At 46.1% G+C, this 27,961-nt stretch overlaps 1 protein-coding gene across 1 annotated transcript in view; it reads right to left on the reverse strand.

The window, feature by feature from the left end:
- Window positions 1-1,377: 1,377 nt before the first annotated feature.
- The window catches only part of ric8a (ric8 guanine nucleotide exchange factor A), a 48,444-nt gene continuing 21,860 nt past the window's right edge, over window positions 1,378-27,961 (reverse strand). The window contains exons 8-14 of the mRNA XM_084602472.1: window positions 26,068-26,258; window positions 22,658-22,752; window positions 20,474-20,624; window positions 18,335-18,445; window positions 17,963-18,024; window positions 13,469-13,840; window positions 1,378-3,711 (exon numbers count right to left, since the gene is read on the reverse strand). Of these exons, the coding sequence (XP_084458598.1) occupies window positions 3,600-3,711; window positions 13,469-13,840; window positions 17,963-18,024; window positions 18,335-18,445; window positions 20,474-20,624; window positions 22,658-22,752; window positions 26,068-26,258 (1,094 nt within the window). The 3' untranslated portion in view covers window positions 1,378-3,599. The remainder of the gene's footprint in view (window positions 3,712-13,468; window positions 13,841-17,962; window positions 18,025-18,334; window positions 18,446-20,473; window positions 20,625-22,657; window positions 22,753-26,067; window positions 26,259-27,961) is intronic.

Below are 27,961 nucleotides of genomic sequence, written 5' to 3' on the forward strand. Positions count from 1 at the left end.
CTGTGCTTGCTTTCAGTGTTCATGCTGAAAGAAACAGCTCACCTGAGTCGTGTGCATTCAGAAAGCGCAACTTTCACAACAGACGATTTTCTACCAGCGAACGCTTACAATAGAAGGCCCATGTGGCTTACATCAACTCCGAGACAAAAAAAAAAAAAAAAAAAAAAAAAAAAAAAAAAAAAAAAAAAAAACGTTTCGATGCCAAGGTGACTAATTGATTACTTTAACCTTGGTTTGAGTTCGTGATCGATTACTTTGCAAACGAGTAATTCCATTTTTTTTTTGCTGTAATTACCGACAATAAATTGCTTTTTTTGCAAAAAAAAAAAGGTTGTATGGGCAAAGCATCCATGGTTACATGATTGCATCAAACTATGCAGCCACATGATTGATGGTGTGCATTATTCCTGGCAGCAGTGAAACTGCTGCATTTAATGAAATTCCCCGATGAGGCTAAAGAACATCAAGAACTGCCCAGCTTTTGGCCAAAGAACTGAAACAGCATTCCTATGGTCCTACATTGCGCCTTTTCAAAGTGCCAAAACAGAGTGCGGTGTTCCTTAGATGACCCAGAAACTGGCATCAAAGTATTGGGTAACTACAAATGGGTGCACACGGTACTCATATGGTGTCGCCTAGCGCTTACATCGAGAGCATGTTCAGTGTAGCAGCTGACATCTTCACAAGGAAATGCCATTGCAAAATTAAATCTTGACGACTGCATTGAAAAACGTCGAAAATTCACATGTGCAAAAATTTCAAGGAAGCCACACTAGCTTATTGCAGTTTTAGTGAGCTTGTGTTGCAGCAATGAAGAAGAGTAACACAATAACAATTACTAGGTTGCTGTTTGGTAATTACTATTCCCAGGCTGTAATTGACCACTGTAATCAGATTTCAGATAGAGTAATTGTAATTGTAATTGGCTGCTTTCTTTCTGTAATGTGTACAATACCGTTTTGAAGTTCCTTTGAGTACAGGCATTGACAGCCTTATTTCATTCCAATACTTGGAAAGACGAATTTCCATCTAATTCTCGACTCTCTGAAGCAAATAATGAATCAGTTTATGTCACCATAAATTCATGCAGGGTCTTATTGATGGTTGCGCACTGTGAAAGACCACCCATTGCACGAAGGACACAAAGGACAGCTAAGAAGCAGCTTCCTATTTAAGTTCAGAAGCAGCAGAGTAGGCACAATTTGACGAAGTGAACCAATTCCAGGCTTACCAACTGCCGAATACAGAAATTCGTGAAGCTTCTCACATTTATGGCTTGATATTAAAAGCACTGAGTCATGTGCATAGGACTAGAGCAGCTGCTTGTTCCTGGCAAAACTTTATCATAAAGAGTAGTCCAAGGTGCTCTTTTAAGCTTTCAATGACACTAAAAAAATCAGTACAGAAGGCACCTTTATTCCATATTCAGACACTCTGAAAGATACAAACAGGCAATGACGGGACACCACAATGGCAAAAAAGGTGCCTTTTCCACAAATGGCATATATAAATAGTACACTGCACAGTAGTGTGCCAATGCTTCATCCACCCTCTTTCCACATGGCACTAGACACAGACCTCAAGATTTCCATGTTACAGCTAGTATTCAAATGCCATTATCAGCCACTGCATGTTATGTAGTCACTGTCGACTGTGTGCAGTTCTCAAAAAAGAAAAAAAACTACAGTAAATACTCACTAACACGAAGCCATAAAACATACACAAAGATGATAAAATAAACAGCTTCTTTTTTAGTTTAGCAAGACTAAAAAATTTTAACCGCACTGGTCTCACACACTGCCTTCGTGGACTTGCTCACTGTTTTGCGGTGGACTGCACAAACTGCTCATTCATGCCTATCTGCCATGTTCCCAAAGGCCAGATTCTGAGCTACATTTCAATTTTCTCATGAGAATGTCTCAAGAAAAGTGGCCGCAAATATACTACAGAATACCTCTTCGCGTACACTGTGTAGCACGAAACATTTTCGACCTAAGTTATATTTTAAGTTATCATAAGATAATAGGGTGATTTAGTGTGGCTTGTTCGTAACTGCACATGTCACTCTCGACAGGAGAGACTTTTAGCCTCCTAATGTGTGTGTGAGTGTGTGTGAGAGAGAGAGAAAAATAACATGGTGATAAGTATGGCTTGCGCTCGATGGCATGCTTGTTGCTACACCTAGCAACCAATAATAAACAAAAAGTAAGGCGTGCCAATGGAATTGCAACACATGCAAGTTGGTCACACGTCTTGTAATCACAGTCTGCGATGAAAACACTCTTTAGGCTCATGATGATGCTGGATTGCATTGCAGTGCACATTTCGGCGAAAAATAAGCAGCATGACAAAACAAGGCACACACATATCAGTAAAAGTAACAGGTGCGATGTACTACGCCAATTCTTGCTTGCACCTGTGTGCTGTAAGTTAACATCATCGTGCAGAGAAAGGGAGGCAAGACCAGTTTACTCACTAACGATGCTCAGAATATTCGGATAAGACATAAAAATACAAATGGACACAAATTTGAGAATCCCTCATAGCAGCTCTACTTGGAAAGCTTCAAACATGCCTTGTCTGGGCTTGTCACAATGCACTGTTATTGCTTGACTTTCCTATTTTGTTTGCTTTCAATGCTGGATGAACAAACAGCATATGTAAACAATATTCCAGCAATAAAGCACTGTTGGCGGTTTGTGCACTACACATGTGCCTCCATCATTCTCATCTGGCGCAGGTGGGAGTTCAAGTGCAATCCTACATCGACATGAACCACAAAGTCCTCCCTTAATTGTCATTCACTACGGGGCTTGTCACTACAACATTTGTCATTTTAAGTCCACACAAATTTGCGTTAGTCGTGCCTCTCTGCTGCTGTGACTTCACATATGTAAGCTGTCTCATACTAAGTCTCTCATGACCGCGCATGTTTTATAACTGTTATAAGTTGCGTGTCTGTGTATACTGTCCCTCCAGGGACAATTCTGTCGCAACCTGAAAACTTCGTCGCATTTTAAAGAAAAACATTGTTGGCTACACCACTTTCTGACACACAAATGGTTGTATACCACAATTTCAACCAACACTATTCACGCACAGCGAAGACAAGCAAAGTAGAAGCCAGAACCTCATTAAAGTCATACAGAGAACAAACAGCACTGTTCTTCAGCATCAACAAAGGTGCGCTAGCTCGAGCAGCCGCCGCCTGCCTTAGCTCCAACTTGAATAAAACGGCACTCAAGCAGAAGTATGAGAAATATGACTAGAGTGTCATTCTTGTCAATCCGTTATGCCACTGTTTTTTCAGTGCTTTTTGTTGTGATCATGTGAAAATGACGTCAATTAAATAGTAGCCACAATAATTTCTCTGACTCCTTTATAAGGCATCAATGATTAAGCCACCAATGAAAAAATAAAAACTGAGACAAACGAGACGCAGTGCATCTCTCCTGGCAGTCAGCTTTTTGTCCCATGGCAAGAACAAACTAAATGGCCACCGAAACGTAGATTCAGATGGTGCTGCGCACCAGATGTTTGGCACTGCCCCGCTACTGCTTTTGGCATGGCACGTTGCCAGGTCGAGAAGCGGTGGCTGCTCAGTCAGACTCTGAAGCAGTCAGGTCCCGGTCCTCCTGAAGCTGGAGCATGTGCTCAATGGGGTGTGGACGGCCATCAGCGCCCACGCGTGCTGGCTGCACCACGCCGCCCCTGGAGAGAAGACGCACTGGTTTTGCAATGCAATGCATGCTGCAGTTCACAAGCTGGAAGCGCCAGCAGAGTGCGCAAAAAGAGCGAAGGGAACGTTACATTAAACTGTGCCCACTGCTTGCATTTTTCAACCATGCAATGCATAGTAAAACCTCAGTTATACATATCCTAGAGAATGTGGGAGAAAACATACCCTCTGAGAGAACGCATGGTTGAAAAGCACTAACATTTTGAAAAATAGTTTGGTTTGGTTTGTGAGATTTAATGTCCCAAAGCGACTCAGGCTATGAGAGACATCGTAGTGGAAGACTCCGGAAATTTCCACTACCTAGGGTTCTTTAACGTGCACTGACATTTTGAAAAATGGTACTGACGTTAAAGTACAAAGGCATTTATTGAGATTGACAGTCGAAAAAATGTTTATGATGCTTGCAGACTTCTATTGCATTTGTGCTGGCCTTAGTGTGTGACTAGTAGTGCAATGTATCCAGGAATGTCGCCAACAATGAAGATTTTGTGGTGTTGTTTCAGAATCTTTGTGCTTCTGCACCTATGCACCTTAGCAGCTGACTGCTTCTGAGATTCGGATTAGATAAAATGGCTCTCATGCCCCATCGTTTTCGAATGTTCTGGCCCGTTGCAGCTCGTGAACATTGTGAAAGGGCTGCCCTAGTAGCTGACTACAACTGCTGTTCTGCTGATCTTGCATGCCCTTAGGTTTGGCCCGCTTACACGTTCGCGCCCATTTGGATGGATGACCCCTAAACCTAGCATAGACAGGCAAAATTTTTATGGCATTTAGTACAGAACTCGCATTACCTGGGAACATGTCAACCAGAAGAAAAACAATGAAACTCATAGGTCATTTTTATTGCCCATTATTATGACTGTGAACTGGGAACATATGAACAATGAACTGCCATTTAGATCCCACCTAAACAGAAGTGCTAAAGAAGCAAAATGAACGTAAATGAAGAGCATGAGATGAATGATTTTTGAGAATCCATATGACAGTTACAGCCAAGCATTGTTTCACTAAGCCATAACGGTCTTAGCACTTATTTTTCCTGTGGGAACTGATTTTGTTTCAAACAAGGGTACCATAAGCCCAATGCTTGCTAAATATTGCCGATGGCTTTCATGGCCCTAAATACTACTACAGTTAAATCTCATTACAAGTGACACTGTTACAAGAGACACTCGGTTATAAAAGACATTTGAAAATGGTTTGGTTGGTTTTCCTATGTCTTTCATGTTAACACATTGCATACAAGAGACATGGTTTCAAGAGACACTCGGTTACTAAGGACAACTTTTTCAGGCCCCTGGAGTAAATTCTTCACTGTTTAGAACAGACAAAAACCAGGTGTGCTCATGCAATGCATCTGGAATGCACCGACTTGTACATGATACATTTCAGGTTCCCTTAGCTAAATTCTGTTCCATATCAGTGTCCATTTTATTATGTCAGGAACTGAGGAGTGCTTCCCCACGATTGGAAAGTCAAAACGGCATCGCATTACTGTTACCTATGAAGCAAATCAAAATGCATGAATGACGTCCAGCATTTTTAACTCCTCACTGTTAAAATTTGATCACAAGATGAAAGCTTAGAATCCTGATGTCTTTCTCTTTGTGAATCATCTGAGGGCGACGAGCATGTAAGAGTGCCTCAAAGGTACTAGAGCAACAGGAAGGCATGCAAAGTGAAGCGCTTTACCTCCAGAATTTGGGAAGAAATACACTTTGCCCTCACAAAAATACATACTAGTAGTATGAATAACTTCTTTAAGCTTTCCTGAACAATTTCCTGGTTTGGTTTGGTTTGTGGGGTTTAACGTCCCAAAGCGACTCAGGCTATGAGAGACGCTGTAGTGGAGGACTCCGGAAATTTCAACCACCTGGGGTTCTTTAATGTGCACTGACATCGCACAGCACATGGGCGCCTCACTCTTCGCCTCCATCGAAAAACAGCCGCCGAGGCCGGGATTCGATCCCGCGTCCTTGGGAACAGTAGTCGAGCGCCGTAACCACTGCGCCACCCCGGCGGGCTGAACAATTTCCTGTTAATGTGATTGAATGCATTTACTATATGCTGATGTGCAGTAAACTGATCAACTCAGCGATATTAGAATTTTTGGTTACAAGAGACCTTGCTTACAAGAGACATGTTTTTCGGGTCCCTTGAGTTTTTACGAGGTGTAGTGTGGTAATCTTCATCGATATAACCACTGACATGCGTCGCGTGCTGCCGCTCTCAAGGACGAAGAAGTTGTTCGCTGCCTTGCTCTTTCGCCACGCCTGACGCTCCGCTGCGAGTCCCTCCTGAGCGGCTGGATCTATCTGGGTTTACCGAATAAGCACACCCCTACAATTGGTGCAGGTGCTGCTGGGTACGTTCCCGTCCACCCTGGAACTAAGAAGCCGAACATTACCCTCTGCTTCCAGCATGCCGGACGACACTGCCTCGACATCGTCGCCCCTCCCAACCACCGTGCTGTGTTCTGGAGCTCTACGGCAGCGTGATCCATGCTTCTTCAGTGGCACAGCCGACCAAGACGTCGACGATTGGTTGTCGGCATATGAGCGCGTCAGTAGCTACAACAGATGGGACGACGCTATCAAGCTAAGCAATGTAATCTTTTATCTGACTGACGTGGCGAACCTCTGGTTTCGAAACCATGAAGCAGACCTGCCATCTTGGTCTGCATTTAAAAAGAATTTTGCAGAAGTGTTCGGCCGCCCTGCAGTTCGCAAGCTCCGGGCAGAACAACGCTTGCGTGAGCGCACTCAGCAAGTCGAAGAGTCGTTCACTAGTTATATAGAGGACATCGTGGACCTATGCAAGCATGTCGATCCGCTAATGACCGAAGCGGATAGGATCGAAAACATCATGAAAGGCATCTCTGACGACGCGTGCCAGATGCTCTGGGTGAAAACTCCTGCCACGGGCAGTGACGTTATCAAACTTTGCCAGAGCTACGACGTGCTTCGTAAGAAGCGCGCTTCTACCCGGCGGTCCTGTGTTAGAGACGACGCCATCTCTACACAAGCGCTGGGCGGTTCTACCCCATCAGAGGACGGCCCTTTACTCCAGCAAATCAAAGCCTTCGTTCGAGAAGAGATCGCCCGCCAGCTATCGCTGGTCCCTCAGTTACAGGATACTGGCCGCCTTGCTCCTGACATGGCTCCGTCTTTGGCCCCTACCATACGGCGTGCCGTTCAAGATCACATCGCTGATGTCCTTCCGCCCAGCTCCATGCTCCCGCCCAGCCCTGTGCTACCGCCCAGCCCCGTGCCGGCGCAAGTAACGGCACCACTGACTTACGCCCAAGTTGCGGCCAGGCCGCTCATGCCATCAGCATCTCTTTCCTACCAGGCCGCTCCTTCCAACCTTCCTTCGCCTTTGCCTGGGTCTGCATTCCATGTCCCTATTCCAAGGGTACGCCAACGCCCTACGAACCCTTGGCGTACCGTGGACAACCGGCCAATCTGCTACTCTTGCGGGCTGCCGGGTCATGTCGCACGCCTTTGCCGCCAACGCCTTCCACCTTCTCGACCTGAACTATGGAACTACTCCTACAATACAGACCAGCCCTCGCCGAGAAATCCGCCCAGTTCCGACTTTGTATCTCGTGACAATCAAACGTACACAACTCGCCGATCACCTTACCCTCGTCGCCGTTCCCCGTCCCCACTCCGACGTTCTACCGGCACTGTTGAGGGAAACTAACAGTCGCAGTTCCCGGGGCAAGAACTGAGCTTGGTTCGAACTCTTCAAGTCCTCGGTGTTCTCCCACTAACGTAATTCAAGTGTTTGTCGACGGCGTCGCAGTACTCGCTCTTGTCGACACGGGCGCTGCCGTATCCGTCATCAGTGAAGCTCTTTGCCGTCGTCTTCGTAAGGTGACCACCGCACTTTCCGACTTTTCGCTTCGCACCGCCTCATCACATCGCATTCATCCCTCAGCGGCGTGCACGGCCCGTGTTCTCATCGAAGACGTCTTATACACCATCGAGTTTATTGTACTGTCTCGCTGCTCACACGACATCATCCTGGGCTACGATTTCCTATCCACTCATCATGCCGTTATTGACTGCACCCGCGTGGAAGTTTCCTTTTTACCTCTTTGTGATACCGTCTTGTGTGACGTCCCTACCCGGCCTGCAAAACTCCTCGTCGCCAATGACACAGACATTCCTCCATTTTCTGCTGCCCTCGTTCCACTCTCCTGTGAAAGCGTTATTAGTTCGACTGTCTTCTTCACACCTTCCGATGCCGCTTCACGCCATCCCTGCCTCCTGCTTCCATTTGCTGTCCTCAAGTTCGAAGATGGCCTTAGTGTAATGTACGTCTCAAATCCATTTTCGTGCCCGTCCGTCCTGCTACGCGGCGAGTGTCTCGGTCGTATTGAAGAACTTGATCCCACGCTTGTAAATACTCTTCCTGCAACGCCTACTTCATTAGACGTTAATGTGCTCAGCTCTTGCGATACAGCGACCGCTTCGACACCACCCGATGTTCTTCAACAAGCTATTGACGCAGATCTTCCACCCTCACAACGCGATCAACTCGCTGCTCTTCTACAGAACTTCACTTCTGCCTTCGACCTTCCTCACACTGCTCTGGGTCGCACGTCTGTCGTTGCGCACGCAATCGACAAAGTACAAACGCACCTTTACGACAGCCTCCTTATCGCGTGTCGGCCTCTGAGCGCCAAGTCATTGCTGACAACGTGGACGATATGCTTCGCCGGGGCGTCATACAGCCATCTAACAGTCCATGGGCTTCTCCGGTTGTTTTGGTCACCAAGATGGTTCCATCTGGTTTTGCATCGATTACCGTAGGCTTAACAAAATCACGCGCAAAGATGTCTATCCTTTGCCGCGAATCGACGACGCCTTGGACTGTTTACAGGGAGCCGAGTATTTCTCCTCTTTGAATTTGCGCTCCGGCTACTGGCAGGTACCGATGACTGATAATGACCGCTCGAAAACTGCCTTTATAACACCGGATGGATTATACGAGTTCAACGTTATGCCCTTTGGCCTCTGCAATGCCCCTGCTACTTTCGAGCGCCTGATGGACACTGTTCTTCGTAGACTGAAGTAGCAGACCTGTCTTTGTTACCTGGATGACATCGTAGTTTTTTCTACCGACTTTTCTTCTCACCTTCTCCGCCTAAAGCATGTCCTCACGTGTCTCGCCGACGCTGGGCTTCAGTTGAATTTGAAGAAGTGCCACTTTGCCGCTCGAAAACTCACAATTTTAGGCCACGTAGTCTCTAAGGAAGGCATTCTTCCCGACCCCACCAAACTTCGCGCAGTTGCAGAGTTCCCGAAGCCAACCTCCCTGAAGCAGCTTCGGAGCTTTATCGGCCTCTGCTCCTACTTTCGACGTTTCATCTTGAACTTCGCCTCTATCATCTATCCTCTGACCCAGCTCCTTGCCGGCAGCTCCGACCTTTCCGCCTGGACTCCAGCCTGCGAAAAAGCCTTCGACACTTTACGCCGCCTTTTGGTTTCGCCGCCCATTTTACGCCACTTTGATCCGGCTGCACCTACGGAGATCCACACTGATGCCAGCAGTATTGGGCTTGGTGCCGTCCTTACCCAACGTAAGCCTGGTTACAGCGAGTATGTTGTGGCATACGCCAGCCGAACATTGACAAAGGCAGAATCTAATTTTTCAGTCACAGAAAGGGAATGTTTGGGCATTATTTGGGCTATCGGAAAATTTCGTCCTTATGTGTATGGTCGACCGTTTTACGTTGTGACCGATCACCACGCTTTGTGCTGGCTTGCCTCTCTGAAAGACCCATCCGGTCGCCTTGCTCGCTGGGCTCTTCGTCTCCAGGAGTTTGACATTCATGTCATTTATCGATCAGGCCTGAAGCATACGGACGCGGATGCTCTTTACCGCTCGCCATTGCCTAGAGATACTTCGTCTGACCACGTCTGTGCCTACGATTTGTCGACTCTTACCACTATCGACATGGCTACCGAGCAGCGGAATGACCCCTGGATCAATGCACTTTTGGATTTTCTCTCAAGTCCTACTCCCGGTCATTCATCCAAAGCGCTCGTCCGCCAAGCCCACCACTTCTCCATTCGTGACGGTCTTCTCTATCGCCGCAATTATTTGCTTGATGGACGGAAGTGGCTTCTAGTCATCACGCGTCATCTCCGTGCCGACATTTGTGCTGCGTACCATGGTGACCCACAATGTGCTCACGGTGGCGTATTGAAAACCGACACGCGCCTACGTCTGCGATTTTACTGGCGTGGAATGTACTGCTTCGTACGACATTTCGTGCGCGCTTGCGAATCTTGTCAACGCCGAAAAACTCTTCAGAAGTCCTCTGTTTCGTTGCAGCCGTTACCCTGCCCTGCTCGTCCGTTTGACCGCGTTGGCATAGATCTCTATGGCCCTCTTCCTACTACTCCTGCTGGAAACCGGTGGATTATTGTGGCAGTAGACCATCTGACTCGCTACACTGAAACATCACCATTACCTTCTGCCTCTGCAAGAGACGCTGCTTTGTTCATTCTCAACAACTTGATTCTTCGCCACGGGACTCCGAAGGAACTGCGCAGTGACCGCGGACGCGTTTTCTTGTGCGACGCTCTCGAGGCCCTACTGAAAGAATGTCGCATCATTCATCGCACCGCTACTTCTTACCACCCTCAGACGAATGGCCTGACAGAACGCTTCAACCGTACTCTGAGTGACATGCTGGCCATGTACGTCAACGACGCTCATTCCAACTGGGACCACGTTCTTCCCTTCGTAACCTACGCGTACAACACTGTGATACAGACCACCACTGGATTCTCTCCTTTCTTTCTTCTTTACGGGCGCGAGCCAACCTGCACAATGGACGCGCTTTTTCCCTACCGCCCTGATGTTTCTGAATCGACGCCACTCTCGGACGCCGCCCAATACGCAGAAGAATGCCGTCAGCTCGCTCGTTCGCTTACAAAGGAAAACCAGTGGCAACAAAAACACCATCGTGACACTGGTGAGGCGCCTTCATATGCGCCCAACTCCCTGGTGTGGTAAACCCGTGCTATGGTCTTTCCAGTTGTGATGTATGGATGCGAGAGTTGGACTGTGAAAAAGGCTGACCGCCGAAGAATTGACGCGTTTGAATTGTGGTGCTGGCGAAGACTCTTAAGAGTTCCTTGGACTGCCAGAAGATCAAATCAGTCGATATTGTCGACCATAAACCCTGACTGCTTATTGGAGGGTCAAATTCTAAAGTTAAAGCTCAGCTACTTTGGTCATCTGATGAGAAGAGAGGAGTCGCTGGAGAAAGATTTGATGTTGGGAAAGGTTGAGGGTCGCCGGAGAAGGGGTAGGCAGCGAACGCGATGGTTAGATGGCATTCTCGAGGCATTGCAGATGAAGCTATGTGATGCTAAGAAGATAGTGAGAGACCGGAAAGCGTGGCGTGACATGGTCCATAGGGTCACGAAGAGTCGGACACGACTGAACGCCTGAACTGAACTGAACTGAACCCTGGTGTGGCTCTGGGTTCCTACCACAACCACCGGCCTGTCAAAGAAGCTTCTTGCTCGGTATCACGGTCCATACCGAGTCCTTCAAAAAAACATCTCCTGTGAACTACGTAGTTGCCCGTTACGGCATCTGCGGACTTGCGTCGCAGTGGACGCGAAATAGTTCATGTGGACCGAATCAAGCCCTACTACGATCCGTCTGTCCTTTCGGCACCATGAGTCGCCAGGATGGCTCCTTCTCTGCCCGGGGGGAAACTGTAGTGTGGTAATCTTCATCGATATAACCACTGACATGCGTCGCGTGCTGCCGCTCTCAAGGACGAAGAAGTTGTTTGCTGCCTTGCTCTTTCGCCACGCCTGACGCTCCGCATCAAGTCCCTCCTGAGCGGCTGGATCTATCTGGGTTTACCGAATAAGCACACCCCTACAGAGGTTTTACTGTATTCTAATTAATAAGCGAAACATTTGCAATTATGCATCACACCATGCTCGAAAACGTCAACCGTGAAAATTGTTTGAGGTACTGCAAAAATTTCGCCCCTATTTAGGGCCAAGGAAAGATGGTCATGCAGTCATAGCTGTACCACACCCGTACCAGCTCATGATTAAAGCTCATTCATCCAAGAAGACATGTCATTCAGATCAATAAGGTTGAAAGCAATGCGACTCAAAAATGAAATACAAGGGCATTCATAGATGCTGACGCTTATTAAAAAAGGCCTCTTGACTCATGACTGCATAAAGCCAGGTTAGCACTTCAACCTGCATTTGCGCTGTTCTTGGTATGAGAGAAATTTGCAACATATCCAGCCTGGCGACCGCCGAGTGTGAAGGCCTCCACCGTTAAAGCCTTTTCTATACCCATTGCTTTGGTAGAGCACAAAGAACGAAGAGGTTGCAGCATTAATTGGCGTGAAGCTCTTACCAGTGCAACAGAGGAACAACTTAACATCACAGCTTGCCTTAGGATTATTGAGCACAAAAAACCTGAAGCAAGCCCTTAACAGGACATTTGGAACTCGCTTGGAAATCTACACACTCAATTTCACCTGGACACAAGCGACCAACATATTCCACGCAGCAGTCACTGTGAACAATGGACAACATTCCGTGTTGCATACCTCAAGGCTTTGCTCACTCGTGTGTTAGCGCATCTTTGTAGGCCACTGAACATATCATGCGACTAGAATTTGACAATAATTATGAACATACTTTAAGGCAAACTGTTTTATCCCGGAACATATTGCGGAAGAAAAACAGTGCTACAGTTATACCTGGTGATAACGATGTCCGCTATTTTTCGTTATGTGAAGATTTTCGTTATATGCCAGTTTCGTGTGAAGGCTCAAAAGGACTGTTCGCAATGGAAAGCAGAATGAGAATTAATGTAAAGAAAGGCACCTTGAAAGTGGTTATAGTAAATCCCCTTTACTTAAAGCTATAAAAGTGGTAAAATGTTTCTCTACAGCAGTGGAGATGCGGTGTGACTACAGCAGCTGCCTGCACCTCCGCCACAACTCATTTGAAGTGACTACGAGAGGGGTGGGGAGAGAGAGGAGGTGTAGGAGCCTGCCGGAGGCACCATAAACAGGCTAGTTGAGGGCATGCGCAATTGTGCCATTGCTGGGAGAGGAGGTGCCTGCCTCTTAATGCATGTTCCCACTCTCGGTCTGCCTGCCACCGCAAATTCTTCGCCTCGCATCGCCGGCGCTCTCTGCTACCAATGCGTGAGAGCTATTGGCATCAGAATCTCGTAAGGAGCTACGTGGCGACAGTGGGTGCAGCCTGCTTGCCCCATGTTTCTTTTTCTTTTTCCTGTAATTTTTCGCTGCTTTTAAGCACGAACTACTGTAGTGCAAGGTCCCAAACGCGAAAAACTTTCAAACACTGCACATTGTTCGAACTATGGTTGTAGACGTTCGTCTCGTGTAAATTTGTTTTTTGTCCTCCCGAAACTTGCGCAGTTTTGCTAAATTTCTTCTAATTGAGCACTAATTAAGAGACAGTCAGTGTACCAAGTACATTATGTCACATAATGCATTCGTTACATAGATTTTTCAAATGCAACCACATTGGGGTATTTAAGATTTTGCAACCCCGAGGAATTCGGTACATGGAGCTTCATTACATAGCGGTTTAACGAACTCCATGGGACATATTATCGCTCACTGATTTTTAAGCGTACAAGCCATGAGCACATCAGTGCGGTTCTGCTAGTTCGCGAAACTGCACCCACCTGGCGAGGCGGTCCATGAGGTTGACCAGCTGCATGGCCTCGTGTTCCTTCTGCTCCTCGCTGAGCCCCTCGATGGGTCGCTCCTTGCGCTCCTGGTAGCAGCCCAACACGGGGTTGATGTGCTCCCGGTGGAGGCTGTACTCCTCTGTGTCGCTGTCCTCCGAGTCGCTTGAGTACTGCACGGAGTCTCTCCCTCGCGCACTGCCACTGCTGCCCCCTAGCAGCAGCCCCCTGCGAGCCAGCAGGCCTGCTGCGTTGCCATAGCCCGTGTACTTGATCAGCCGGCCCACCTTCTCCTTGCAGAGCACGAACAGCAGCTCAGCTGCCAACTGCTTAGTGTCGGTGCACGGTGATGTCATCAGCCGCACCAGCCTGACCAGCACCACACGCAAAGGAAATGCGGAGTCACTGGTTCATCCCCGCGGTAGCGCGTAATGACGTGCACTGAGAGGAGCAACAAACAACGTCACCAGCACAGGGGGTGTCCCTAGCCATCCCTTTCTGTACGCTGACAAATGGAAGAACTCAAGTGCTGATCACACAGTGGGCATCGCGGCCAGAATAATGTAAGGCGCACAATTCAGCAATCCAACACCTTTCATGCATTATTTATAATTGCGGACAACTTTTTCTGGCTTTGTGCCAAGGATACGAGGGCAGAGATTTTATCACGGTGTTACTACACCATGTAGTTCTGACACATCTGGCCTCATTTACAGTTTCAGTTCCGCCTTTCCTTGAAATAACAGCTTTCGAGCTGCCAACGACGCAGAAATGTCTTTCTTTGCACTACTTATGGTCTGAGGGAACATATATTTGCAGTTAATGAATACCAAGCGCTACATACATTGCCGAAACAAATGCATTGCGAGAGCGTACAGAAACCAACGGGTAGACGCCGCAGAAGCAGGCGATGTATGCTTCGCGAGATTATCGACAGAGGGCGCAGCCATTCCGGCTGCATAGCGTAGTGGATGGATTTTAAAATGCGCTGCACTAACGTTGTACTGGCTTGTATTGTAGTACAATCTCGATGTAATAATGGCAAATATTTCCATAATGATGTAATATTCATGAGCATTATCTACAAAATTTATGAAGCAACTATATTCTGCTGGCAGTGAGCTGATGCGTTTTGGCCACAAAAAGTTGTATGGGAGTAAATTGGAAATGAAGGGGTGTCTGAGTGAAAGCAAGCGCCACTTTTCAACGTCCCTATACACTTTTCCTCGACAAGGCAAGAGTTATAACACTGAAGTGTGCTCTGTAGCGATCCTGACCACAATCCTACACATGTCAACTTTTGTAAAAGCAGCAAGCCTTGCTTTGAGATCTTCATTTGTGTTTTGGCGAGTAGTGTTTACAGGTGTTGTGTTTTATGTTTTGTTTATGGAAGTTGTGTTTAACTTCCATGTATGAGCTACTAAGCGTTTATTTCATAGGCACGGAGGTCCTGCTGATCTGAAGAACGGCTATTTCTGTAACAAGCTGAAGAATTATTTTCTGTTGTTAATATTCTGAAGATTGTCGTCCATATTAGGCCTACCTATATTTTCCGATCCCTGACATCATGTTTGCCATGTGCTCATGCCTAAAACCCATGATGTGGTCCTTCACCTTTGCTAAGTTTTTGGGCTACTCTATCTTGTGCAGCGTCTTGTACCACTACATAGTAAGTATGCAACTTGTTTTTAATGTAGTAGCTTTTCTAACCCTATACCTCTCACGACAACTGCTTGTGACAATGCACCTTTAAATGTCGGACCGGCAGCTAGGCTGGATATATCGAACTTCGCACTACATACTGGAAGGTGCGCCGTCCCCAAAGACAATCGCATCACCCTCGACCGTTTGCGCGTGACATTTCATGCCATGCACGGAAGGAACGAGAAAGAAACAGTCTGGCGATGGCTGGTCTAGAGCAACGCCATGCCCTTTCCCCAAAGGCGCGCGCATCTGCGGTGATCATTTGTCACGAGCTAGCATATGTGACGTTTGCAAGCCATGTGTGTGAAGAAACGAGAGGGAACCACTGGCGGTACGTAGAAGACACAGCCAATGCAGCCATGGTGTTCAGGAGAGCGGAAAAAAACGTAATAGAGCGAAGGGCAAGGGTGTGCACATTCTTCTGCAGAGCTTTCTCTCTCCCCTTCCTCTCTATTTCCGATCTTCGTTCGCAGCAGCACGCACTACGCATGCGCCGGCAAGACAGCTCAGCCTGCGGCAGACAGAACGTCGGACGCTGTCTCCAGTGTGTGTTCTGAACCCTCTGTGCACGACGAGTAACGTGCGATGCTCGTCTTGTGTTGTCGTGCTGAACATGCGGTGTAGGGTAAGCTACGAAAGCTGTGGACGTTAGTAGCAGCAGATTTGTGTTTTGTTTTTTGTTTATGTGTGTGTTCTTTTTTTTCTTTTTGCGAGAGTCTACCATCCTTGTGATCGTGCTGGACGTGTGCCGTAGCATAAAGCTATGGTGGCTGTGGAGGTTAAGAAGCGGCATATTTTTAAAAATTTTTTTGCCAGAGTCGTTCATTCATACATCTATGAATCAACGCAAGCATGCGGTCAGCTGCGATCATTACACCAGCTTTTAGAACTGTTCACTTAAAACGGCATTTGCAGCTATCACACTTTCCAATGACTTTGTGGCAGTGGACTCTGCCCGCCCCAAGCGCAGCGTGATAATCAAACCAGGCTTGTGCAATCAAGCCATCATGGGCACTATGCGAAGTTCGCTCCCGGCCACCGCAGGAGCTAACATAATAAGTATAGTCAAAAGATGAACACACTGCGATTTTATCGCTGCGCAGCATCTTGGCGCGCAGAGGGTGGGTTCATTATGAGAGTGGGCTGATTACATGACAAATACGATATCACTTTTCACGATCGCAAGCGGCATCTCAAGCCGATTTCTATATATCGAACTATTTCGCGATCCCCTTCGAGTTCGATATATCCGGGTTCGACTGTATCTACTTCAGGTATTCTTTCATATGTAGTGGTAACTTACGACAGTACACTAATGTGTGTGTGTGTTATTAGAGAGGCACTAATAAAGGTACCAAATTAAACCAATTATTAAAAATGAATTAATCCTGGACGCGGCGGCCGCTTTTCGATGGAGGCAAAAATCAAGGTGCTCGTGTGTAGTGCGATGTCGGTGCATGTTAAAGAACCCCAGGTGGTTGAAATTTTCGGAGTCCTACACTACGCCGTCTCACATAGCCTGAGTCGCTTTGGGACGTTAAGTCTCACAAACCAAACCAAATCAAACCAATCTAATTAAAAGAGTAGTGATTAAGCAAGTAGCAGAATGAATTTTAGTGAGAGGAGAGTGCACACAAAGGAGGAGGATCTGCAAGAGGAGCCACTGATGGGAGCTGTTAAAGCTGCCCAGTCATACCTTTAAAGACTGAGTTCAAAAAGCGTCCCCAAGACTGAGCATATGCCGATGACGATAGGGCCCATCAAAGCTGACCGATTCTAGGCAGCAAATGTTTATGCGTCATCCAGCCCATGCTGTCATTGCTCTAGGCTGATTTCGCACTAACAACGTTCCCCATTGCCTAAATTTCTAGTGTGTGCCATGAATCAAGCAGCAATAGTAGGGCTCATCTGTATTTTTGGTTTCATTATACGTACAGGGTGTCCCAGACAGCTTGAGACAAGGGTTAAAAAATAAAACAACTGAGGTAGGCCAGGGGAACCACTTGCATGCAGCTGCCAACTGTCTTGTGCACCACAGGCAATGTTTTGTTGTGCAATAAATTATTTAGTAATTAAGACAATTTTTCTAAACTACTAAATATTGCTTTTAGACAATAAATCTGGTTTGCAAAGTTGAATGGCACTTCCAGAAACCTTCATTCCATTTATTTGCGATAAAGAAAGCCTCATCTAAGTCTTTTTTCCGAGCTCCAAGGAAAGCCTGCAAAATACAAAAACAAGAAAAGTCGCGACGGCACCCCACTCCACCACACCCTATCCTGCTTGAGTAAGTTGGGAGTGTCTTATGAGCGAGCATGCCCAGCAACCTCACCGACGTCAGTGGGGAGGTTATCCTGTGGAGATGTGTCGCCCAAATCAGCTAAAAGAGGTCGCCAGAAGCACTTTATAAAAATTATTTGTAAATTACCGGCTCCAAGAAAAGCTTTCAAATATGACTCGAATTCTCACAATGACCGCATCTACCAAATGCTTGCATTAGAATTTTACCCCAAGCAGCATTTCAGGTGCCCTATATAAGTGTGCATCTGCACTTCGCCCGTTTCTCAGACTTAGTTTCTAGTGCTGCGTGAGAACAATTTAATAAAATCTTTAAGTATGGCCTGAGGGATCAAGTTGGCTGCCTTTAGAAGACAGTGCAACAGAAGCTGCTCCCAACTTTGCCCAGACGTGCACCAGCCTTCGTTCGTAACAGCCCTAAGCTTGAGTTCTTCCTAAAAATGAGAGGATATGAAAAAGGCTTTTCACAGTGCAGACAACAATTCTGACCTGTTGCGGAGAGTGCTACCTTCCTCAGGCCGGTTCATCACGTCACTCAGAGGCGGAAGTACCTGCAAAAGCACAGAGACATGCGTACACACATGACTGCAGGGTTGAAAAGGGGACTGGGCGCACGGCATGCTCACTGCTTCCTGTTTGTTATTTTGTTGCAAAAGCCCTGTTCCACAAGGTGCGAAATCCAAACAGAGGTTCATCAGTTCCTGTCCCTGAAAAGACTATGCATTCCAGGTATACGGAAAGGGATGGCAGACCAGACAAGTGGGATTCCTTAGTGCACCTTTCGGAAGCCACAGGGGTCCCTCAAGGATTCTGGTGTGCTAGTATTAGTTAGTCTGCGGGAGAAGCCCATGAGTCCTTTACCCTGGAGCGCAGGTATCGGCGCAGTATCCGGTGGCCACGTCCGCACTCGGCCAAGCACAGCAGCACGGGGGTCAGCTGCCGCTGCAGGCTGGGCTTGGGGCTGGCCTCCTCCTGCGCAGGGGGAATGGCCCTGCCACTTTGCTGCTGGATTCTGAGAGGAAGGGTACACAGCAAGATCCTGAACCACCAGGTTTTGTCCATCTGAGGTGCTGTCTGCTGGTTACACCGGAGATTCAGGTCCTACCCAGTGGTGGCAAGAGATGTCACCTCTGTTTTCGCTAGTGACAAGGGTGGATGGTCGGGCACATTGGTACTCCAAGACACATTGGTAGTGCATACCAATTCTGTTCTTCATCTCTTACGTCCTTTGTAACATATGCAGTATTCCGCTTTTGGGAGCCGAGCTTTTCAGTGACCGATGGCTGCTTTCGAAATTCTCACTGCAGTACCAGATGTAAGGACCAGCGGAATGACGACACAGTTGTGACACACCAGTAACTGTCACAAAAACAAAACAAAAAAGAAAACAGCTGCCTATCTTCGTGCACCATAAGGTGAATTACCATACGAAGTACACAAACAGGAAGGAAAAATTCATGTGGAAACAATCAAAGATGATTACCATAGTAAGTAGATAGATTCATAAACCCATCAAATTATCAGTGACTGTCCGTAGATCACTGAACTCTAGGGGTGTGAGAATATTCGAAATTTAGAATATGTATCAAATATGTTCGTTATTCGATTCATATTCAATTTACAAAGTCGCACAGTCAATCCCACTCGCTTGCCGTTAAACTAGAAGACCACATTAAACCTGAAGACCTCCCTCACTCTGACTTCACCCCCACTTAACCACTTAAACCCTTTCCCTTCAGCACTATCCCTTGCCTCTTGGTGATGCCATTTGAAGAGATAAAGAAAAAACTCCCATGGTAGCCAAATAAAGTTATTTTCTTAAAATAAACAAGTGGGTACACTAAATAAATTCTTTTATTTCTTGAATGGAATATTAGACTAGGTTGTCAGCAGTTTGGGGAAAATGTCGTAACATGTGCTCAGCGACTGTGGTTTTTATTGACCACTGTTGTGTGTCTATAACCAATAGAGTGAAAGCTTCACTGCAATTTTGTACCCCATGGTCCCTATTTATTCTTTGTTAGGCTGGTGCATAGCACTACCGTACTGCAGAAAGGTGCCAGCTTTTCGAAGGTATAAGGGATAAACGTTTCCTCTCATCCAACGAAGCATTGCACGCATGTTAGGTTGGGCGCATCAAGGGACAACACACTGTGACAACACTTAACTTGTACTTTCCAGAGAACACTGCAGTGGGCACTGCGGTAAGACTAACACATCGAGACCCAAGTACGGAAAATAAAAAAAGTACCTCTGCCAAACCTCCGAAAGGCGCCACTTAAAATGGCGCGACACCTTTCAATGTCCCCTCTACTCCAGAAGTGTTCTCGGAGCCTCTCAGAGGCCAACCTTTTCCTTATTGCTCAATGTTCCCACTGCTTCATGAAACGGGACATCGTTGGACATAAATGAAGAGTGCATGTTAGGTTCAGCTAAAACAGAGCACCTTTCTCAAGACGCAGCCCTGAGTGGTGAGCCAAATGCATTCAAACTCCTTCAAGGTGTCTCTAGAATGAAACGCCTGTCATTTGCTAGCTGCTGAACGAATTGCAAGATGAAAATGAATTTTGTCTCATTCAGGCCGCATTGGCTGCAATCCACAGACAAAATTTATGATGACTGACTTGCGCACGCGACGAATAGCACTTAATTTGCTTAGCAGTCCTGCAAAAGTTCTTGTCAGACCCATTTCTGGTCGCAGTGAAGATCTAGTACATGTTTCATAGGGTTACCAATCACTCAAAATGCGAAATTTTAGCATGTACTCGACTTTCTTTTGTTTCCGCCTGTTTTTCCCTCAGTCACAGCAAAAGCAAATGGGGCTTGACAAGGCGGTGCTGGACATTCAAATCTGGCTCTATTTTCTTGTCCATCCACAATTCAGCAATACTTAATATAAATTTCGCTCAAGCGGAACTTTCACTGTATTTGTGACACTTTCAATGAAAGGTGGCCAGGCTCAAAGCTTCAAATGACTTTAGGGAAAGCAGAACAGCTCACCTCGTCGAGCCGGCGCTCAAGGTAGGCTACCAGGGCGGCCACAGCATCGACGTTGTAGCCCTCAAAGCTGCCCTCTTCTCCACTGCTGGCCTCGGTCAGCAGCTCCGCGTAGCTAGAGCGTGGAACACTCGACAGGAGATGCACCACTTGCCTGCAAAGCGCGGCACATCTGAGCAACCATTCGAAAGGTCTCCGCTCCAGACGCAGCTCGGGACAGTCTTCAAAGCACAACCAATCAAAGTTCACATCTGAGATTTTGATAACGGCTGTTACAAGCTTTACTTTGCGTCTGCTTTTCTCGCGTCAAATTTCAGGTTGAAGCATTCACCATCCCTGAAGGTTGTCTTATGCCCAAATTTAATGTACAATACAAAGACTAGTGGTGCAGTTTTTGTAAAGCACCTAACCTAAAAGGACAAAAGATATCAAATTTTGGAGGCATTTTGCTTCTCGTCACTAATGCCTGTCATTCCCGTATATCAATCCGCATGCAGTTATTGCCTACAACCGTTGAATAATTTATAATTATATTTTCTTTTCTCCCCAGTTTCGCTTTCGATAGCCGAGAGATGGCTGTGACGTCACAATCATGTCTTGATACCCGGCATGAAAAAATGCGATATAATCGCTCATTGTTCACTCGTAGTGATTCCTGTCCTTGAGGCAGACTGGCTTTATCACTAGTGAAATCAAATGACACAGCAATGATTATATCGCTAAATTTTAATCCCTCGCATGACCTAGACTTGACTATGACGTCACAGCCATCCCTCGGCTGTTGAAACCGAAACAGGTGAGAAAAAAAATTCATTATAAATTATTCAGCAGTCGTAAGTGAATGTGACGTGGTGATTCGTGTACAGTAATGTCCTAGGCATCATTACAAATGATGCAACACGAATCCAAAAATTAGGTGTCTATAGTCCTTTAAGTAAAAAAAAAAAAAAAAGGAAGAGAAAATGTTTGCTCTGACATGCTCGCTGTTATTTTTTTTTTATTATTATTATAACTATGTTGAAATGTGCAAGTCATTTGTACGTGATCTGTGGCGTAAGGATATGAGAAGTTGAGGGTTTTCCAAAATAAACGTTGAAAGTCAGCGCTCGTTGTGTCGTCCTCTAATCTTGTGCTCCCGTCTATGTTCCGCGCTGTTACCTCAAGATGCTCCAAGAGCTGCTGCAATAAATGCGAAAGGAGGGAAACAACAAAAAAAATTCTAATGTCTGCCTTTCCTGGTGGCAGCGAAATATAGAGGACGTTGCTTCGTATTATTTATCACTGTTTTTTTATAGTGACAGCCATGTGTGGGGACCTTACAGGAGTGGAAACAACACGAAAAGTGTAGGAGCAAGTAAGACATCTTAATGCAGGTATTTAAAGATGAAAATAAAGTGATGGATGCTATTTACAGCTGTAGGAATAACAAAGGCTTCATGCAGGCGTATCCTGATGCCAGTTAAGCACCACACACCGCACATTCATCAAACGCATGCCATCAAGCACGCAATTCATAACACACTGGCCAGTTATTGTCCACCAATGACCTTGATGAGCTCCCGTGCTTTATGTCTTTTCGTCTTGCTTTTTGCTCTACTCTCAAAAGAAAAAACCAACCATCCTCAGCAGTCACTGCAGTACAGCCTACTATGTTTTTACCGTTAACATGACATATTCCGTTAGGGGGAAACACAACATATAAGTAGACGCCGAACATGTCAACCCCCAACTTGCAGCCCTCGGCGGCCGAAAAAGAAAAAACAAATTGAGTTCAAATGAGTAAGTTAAAGTGCAAGCCCATATGCCCTGTAGTCATATGCTCCATATAGTTGCCCGCGGGATGGCATCGTGGTGCACGCGCAACGCATTCAGACAGAATCGCAAGGCCAGCAATTCTAGGCGCGTACTCTTCTATCCGATACAAAATTGCTACAACCTACGTCATTTTTAGCTTATTTCTGGTGAAGTTCTTCTCATAAAGTGTAATGTTACCCTTGGAGACCGCCTTTACACAGGAGCCCAGTTATGAAATCAACAAACTTATAGTTGTCAGCTAGCTAAATGGCAAGGTTTTTTCTGGTGACAGTTCAAAAACCGAGGGTAACTGTGCAAGGCCCAATGAGAATGGCAACACAATGTCAGCCAGCCTTCGTGCGACAGCCTGCCTGGGAAACTTTCCGAGCTCACCCATGCAGCTGGTCCTTGGCCTCGGCGTCGGCGACCTCGCAGAGAAGCAGGTCATGCAGGAGGCCCACCAAACGCTCAAAATGGACCTCGTCCTCCTGCAGATTTGGGGAAACACCACCCACGCTTATTTGAAACTGCCAGTGCTAAGCCTGAACTCCTTGCGTGGCTTTCTCATTAGGCTAATTAGCCACACACGCCTCATTGAATAATAATAATAAAAGAAGCTGTGCCCCAAATGATGCCCAAAGGTTGAAAAACAAACTTTGAAGTTCACCAAAAGTGAAGCTCCAAAACAGGCACAATAGCGCAATGAACTGTCCTAAACAATTCACATGCAAAAAAGTACAAATGGTTGACACAAGTAGTTTCTCCTTGATCCCATGAAAACTGGTAGATTCAAGCATTTTTCGCAGCATTCTGTGTTAGAATTGACATTCCCATTTCCTGATACTCCTGTTGTTATGGGCATTGGTACGAAAGCTGGGATATCTAAACTACCTTACTTACACGATTACGATGTGAAGGGAAGTCTGAGACTCTGGATGAATATTAAAACTGGTAAGGCCAACTACAGCAGAGGCACCTCTCTCACCACAAAAAAATAAATAAATACTAAATGGAGACCATGTGCTAAAATATGAAATCAACAGACGCACCAGTGCTGCTTAAAAAGCAATAATTCAGATGTGAGCACCGCAGTCAAGTGAAAAAAAGCCTCCAGTGCCTTAAGACAGGCTGTCTCTAACAAAGCAGCAACCTTCGTAACTGCTTTGCAGCTTCTACTTGGGTGCTTTTTGTAGCCCAGCCCTGCTTGGTCTTTGTCATAGAGTTTCTTAAGCTAACCAGAGAGAAAGCTGAGGGTGCTGCACTTCAGCCACCATGGACGCGCTAAGAATCATGGGCCAGTGCCCTACTTGCGGGACAGTCAGTTTTTCTCGGGTGCATGGAGTGGCGTTACTATGATTGATGTTTTTTTTTCATCATCATCATCATCTCAAGTTGCGTACATAGACCGCACGCAAAAGCCATAGTAGCGAAGGCGCAAAAGCAGATGTCGCCAATAAAAGGTTTCTGTTTCCCAAAATGCCACTAAAAACTTAAAGTGATTGCACAACCATGAATATTTCCAAAACGTTTTTTTACTTTTAAAGTGTGCCTATTAAGTGCAAAATATTGGTATTTGTCCTGCTCAAAACTAAGCCAAAAGGATAAAGAGCCATCGCTTATATTGGATAAATCTCACACTGACATGCTGTTTCTCTCTCTTTTTGCAATTTATAGTCACAATATTGAATGTTAGGACGTTATTTACGGTAGAACAACATTTATCTTTGCATTACTTTTGTCCGAAAGTTGTAGGTCTGCACTCTGTAGCTCTCCGGCCCATGTTTTGAGCACCCATGGTGGCTGAACTGGTCGTCTGGAAACTCCATGTAAACTCCCATAGATGGCAATACAGCTCTCCGTCTAGGTAAGAGTAAGAAACTCTATGGTCTTTGTTGCTCTCACTACTTATCAACCCCTTCAGTGCTTTCTCTTTTTCAGTGACCTTCATCGCACTCGAATAGCACTGCACTATTTAACAGAGCATTATTAAAAAGCTGACTTCTTCCAGTAGCTCATAAATATGGCAGCAAAGGCTGCTTTAGCTACCTTGAAGGTGGCTTCGAATATAATGTGAGGTGAATTCTGCAGCATTCTTTGATATTCTCTGAGAAATACTGCAGATTCTTTATTCTCAGTTGGTGGAATGTAAGAGTCTCTGCTGAGGAAAGTTGGTGGCTTTAGAGATGACTGAGACAGTCGAGTGGCAGGATTGCTGTGGAATTGCCACAGCTGCTGCGCAGCTGGAGAAAGGAAGAGACCAACAGTGAGCAATGCATGCCATGAAACAGTGATGGTGTTTTGGAGAACGACTTCTGCATAATGATTACTGTCAACATTGCTCACGTGATCTATACCCAAAGTGTGTTTACCATTTCTGCTCTTATTATTACACTTTATCTTGATTTCATCCGCCACTATCCTTCTGTGACTAAATGTCAACTATTCAGATTTACTGTCTTACTTTATCACACTCCTGTAGCCTTAAGCTGATCTTACAAGGGTTAGCTCAATCACAAATTTTCTCAAGCTTGGAAAGAAGTGCAACAGCAGCTGTCAACAACAATATTAATAATAATCATAATCATTATCTGGATTATACCCACCCCAGGGCAGAGGCCTCGCCAATATCTCCCTAATTAATTTGGTCCCGTGCTAGCCGCGTCCATTTTTCTTATTATCTGCCCGTCCAGCTTTCAGACAACCTCTGCCATGCTTGCCTTTCCTTGGAATCCAATTCGTTACCCTTATCAATCACATGTCCTGGCCATGCCCATTTTTCCTTCTCTATTTCGACTAGAATGTCATCAACTTAAGTTTGTTCTCTGAACTCTGCATGCTTCCTGTCTCTTAAGGTTATGCCTACCATTTTCCATTACAGAGTTCTCTGCATTGTCCCCCTCAGTTTAACGAACCGATTTTTTCTTCCTTAACACAGTCTGAAAACTGCACACTGCAGACATGGTTTAAAGCATACCTGTTGTGTTGTGTTTGTTTCGGCAGCTGTCACGAAGCACAACACTGCGCTGCTGCATTACAAAAGCAGACACCCCTCTCCACAGAGAGGTGTGCGGAGAAATCAGAGTTGCAAATACCCCAGGGACGTCTGTAGCGTTAGGCGCCCAAATGCCTTTCATGATTTCTAGCAGCTTGTGCATCCACAACTCTTGTGCTTACCGTGCACATGCTCCTAAACACCTAGCTCATGTAAGCCAGCTGTTCGTCTAAGCAGCAAGCCATATCCATATTCACTTTATCCGCATCAAAAGATTACGATACGACGAAGTGCATTCCAAAACATGGAAAGGGATCTTTTGCTACATTTCAAACTTTTGTATACGTGCTGGGAAATCTCTCACGTAGAGAAAGTCACAGCACCTGTGAAGTCCAGATGAGTCCGGTTTTTGCCCAGACACGTGCTTATTTACGTGAATGGGCTGCCACTTCTGATGTCCGAAATGTGCTAATGTGTACAGATTGGACTGTCATTAAGTGATACTTGAGACCTGAAAGGATGCTTTAGGAACCTGCTGGGATGCACATGAACTTCTCTTTTTTATATCTGACCCCTAACATAAGCGTGCTTCCACTGACTACCTCCTTTCTCAGAGCTCCTGAAAGAGGAGGAACTTTCGCCGAGCTAGCCACATAATGGCATAAGCTCGAAGAGCACCTGAGAAGGACATCTTGGTCACTCTAAACCTCCTTCCGTGGCTGCTGCAGCTGTGATGCTAACACATCGGACAATTTTTTCAATGCTGCGTGTTATGCCTCTGGCAGCCCTGTGCCCAGCAGACTTCACATACCTCTTCGATGTGGAACTTGTCAAGGCTGCAGGTGAGGTTGTAGAGAACCTTGAGCACCTCGGACGCCAGGGCGGCATCCTCGCTGCTCAGCACAGGGGCCACCACCGTCTGGTCACCCCCACCATCTGGACCACCACCCGGGCCACCGTGGCGCCCTCGGCGACTTAGGCGCATGCAGCGCTTGGGGCCTCCTGAACAGGTGGCACGGTTGGGGGGGAGGGGGGAGGGGGAAGCACTGATGACACTCTATAAGACATGGGTTGAGTCCAGCTGTGCTGGTATGTCAACAGTTGAAATTTTGCATAGGATAGGACACTTTGACAAAATGCTACCCTTAGTACAATCGCCTCCAGCATGTAATATGTAAAACATGTATCATACAATACAAGGAACAAGAGTCACTAAAGAGCTAAGATTTTTGTCAGCATGACTCTCAGCACGAATTGTCCCAGAGTGATGAAAGAATAGTACAAGAATCAAATTTTGTCTTCTCTCGTGTCCTACTAACCCGTTCACTACTCCTTTTCCTGTTTGCATTCTCTGGCTAGTTTTACTCACTTGCCACTGCACAGGAAGATAGAGTTCGTGTCTATCGCCATGAACCATTTGCAGCAGTCACACAAGCCCGCCGAGACCCACATGACAGTTAAGGCGCCCCTGAAATGATGCTTGCCGTAATATTCCAGTGCAAGAAATCTTTAGAGATGGTCTTTGCGAATCTTCGAGTCAAATTTGAAAGCTTCACATGGAGCCAATAAAAATCCAATAATTTACAAATAATTCTTACGAAAAGCTCCTGGTGACAACTTGCAGCTGATTTGGACGACATATCCCTGCGCGAAAACCTCCCCTATGAACTTATTGGGGCTTGCTGGGTGCGCCCACTTACTGGACGCTCCCAAGTTACGCAGGAGGAACGGGGCTTGGTTGGGCGCCATTGAGACTTCTTTTCTTTATCTGTGCCGGTGTGGGCTGAGTTGAGAGAGAGAGGGGGAGCATGACTTTCGATCGCCCGTAAGTCCAGTCCAGTGCTGATGAAGGTAGGTTATAAAATTTTGCGATACGCAGACAGTTACAGATGCAAGACAGTACAACCATACCAATGGCTTACTTGAAAAACAAAAATAAAAAAATAAAGTGAGAAAGGAACTTTTGTCATGTGGACAAACTGGATAAAACATGTGTGGGGCACAAAGTGCATTTTGAGTTGAATATCTGGACTATGTAGATGTTATGAACAGTCAAGAAGGGCGTGGAAGGTCGAAAAACATCCCCAAGGTTGTTTTAGAGCACAGCTCTTTTAGACTCCAATTTGGCAATCAAGCCATGTCGTCGTTGGTGCCGTTTTTGGTGTAACTGAGCAAAAGAGAGTCACAACCCATGACAGGGTCATAAACTAGAAGATATTACTCAGAACAAGAAAAATTCTCCTTGGCTTGTGAAAAAATAGAGAGTGCTTTGTAACTGTACATACCTATATGCAAGCATATCTCAACTTCTTTGCCTTGATAAACCTCAAAAAAGCTTAAAAAGCTGTGCTCAAATTTTGCAATAGAAAGTATCATAATCGGCCTCAAAATGTTTTGCCACTAGAAACAATGCGAAAATGAAAATGGCTAGAAGCTTGTGTGGTATATAAGGTTTAATGTCCCAAAATTGAATGTGGGCTACGAGGGACACACGTTGCTCCTGGATCAATTTGAACCACATGGCATTCTGTACCGTGCACCATGTCGTAACTCACATGGGCATGCTTCTAACCTGTGCCTATCAAACTGCAGTAGCTAGAAACTGAACAAAACAACCAGAAGCAGAAAAATTCTCACCAAGCTAGACGACTCCCCGTTGAAAAATGTCAACATCCTCGACCAGTAAGCGCCCATGAACACCGATG

This window comes from Amblyomma maculatum, chromosome 4 (genome assembly GCF_055883805.1).
Source record: "Amblyomma maculatum isolate TAMU_Amacu chromosome 4, ASM5588380v1, whole genome shotgun sequence".
Classification (NCBI taxonomy): domain Eukaryota; kingdom Metazoa; phylum Arthropoda; class Arachnida; order Ixodida; family Ixodidae; genus Amblyomma; species Amblyomma maculatum.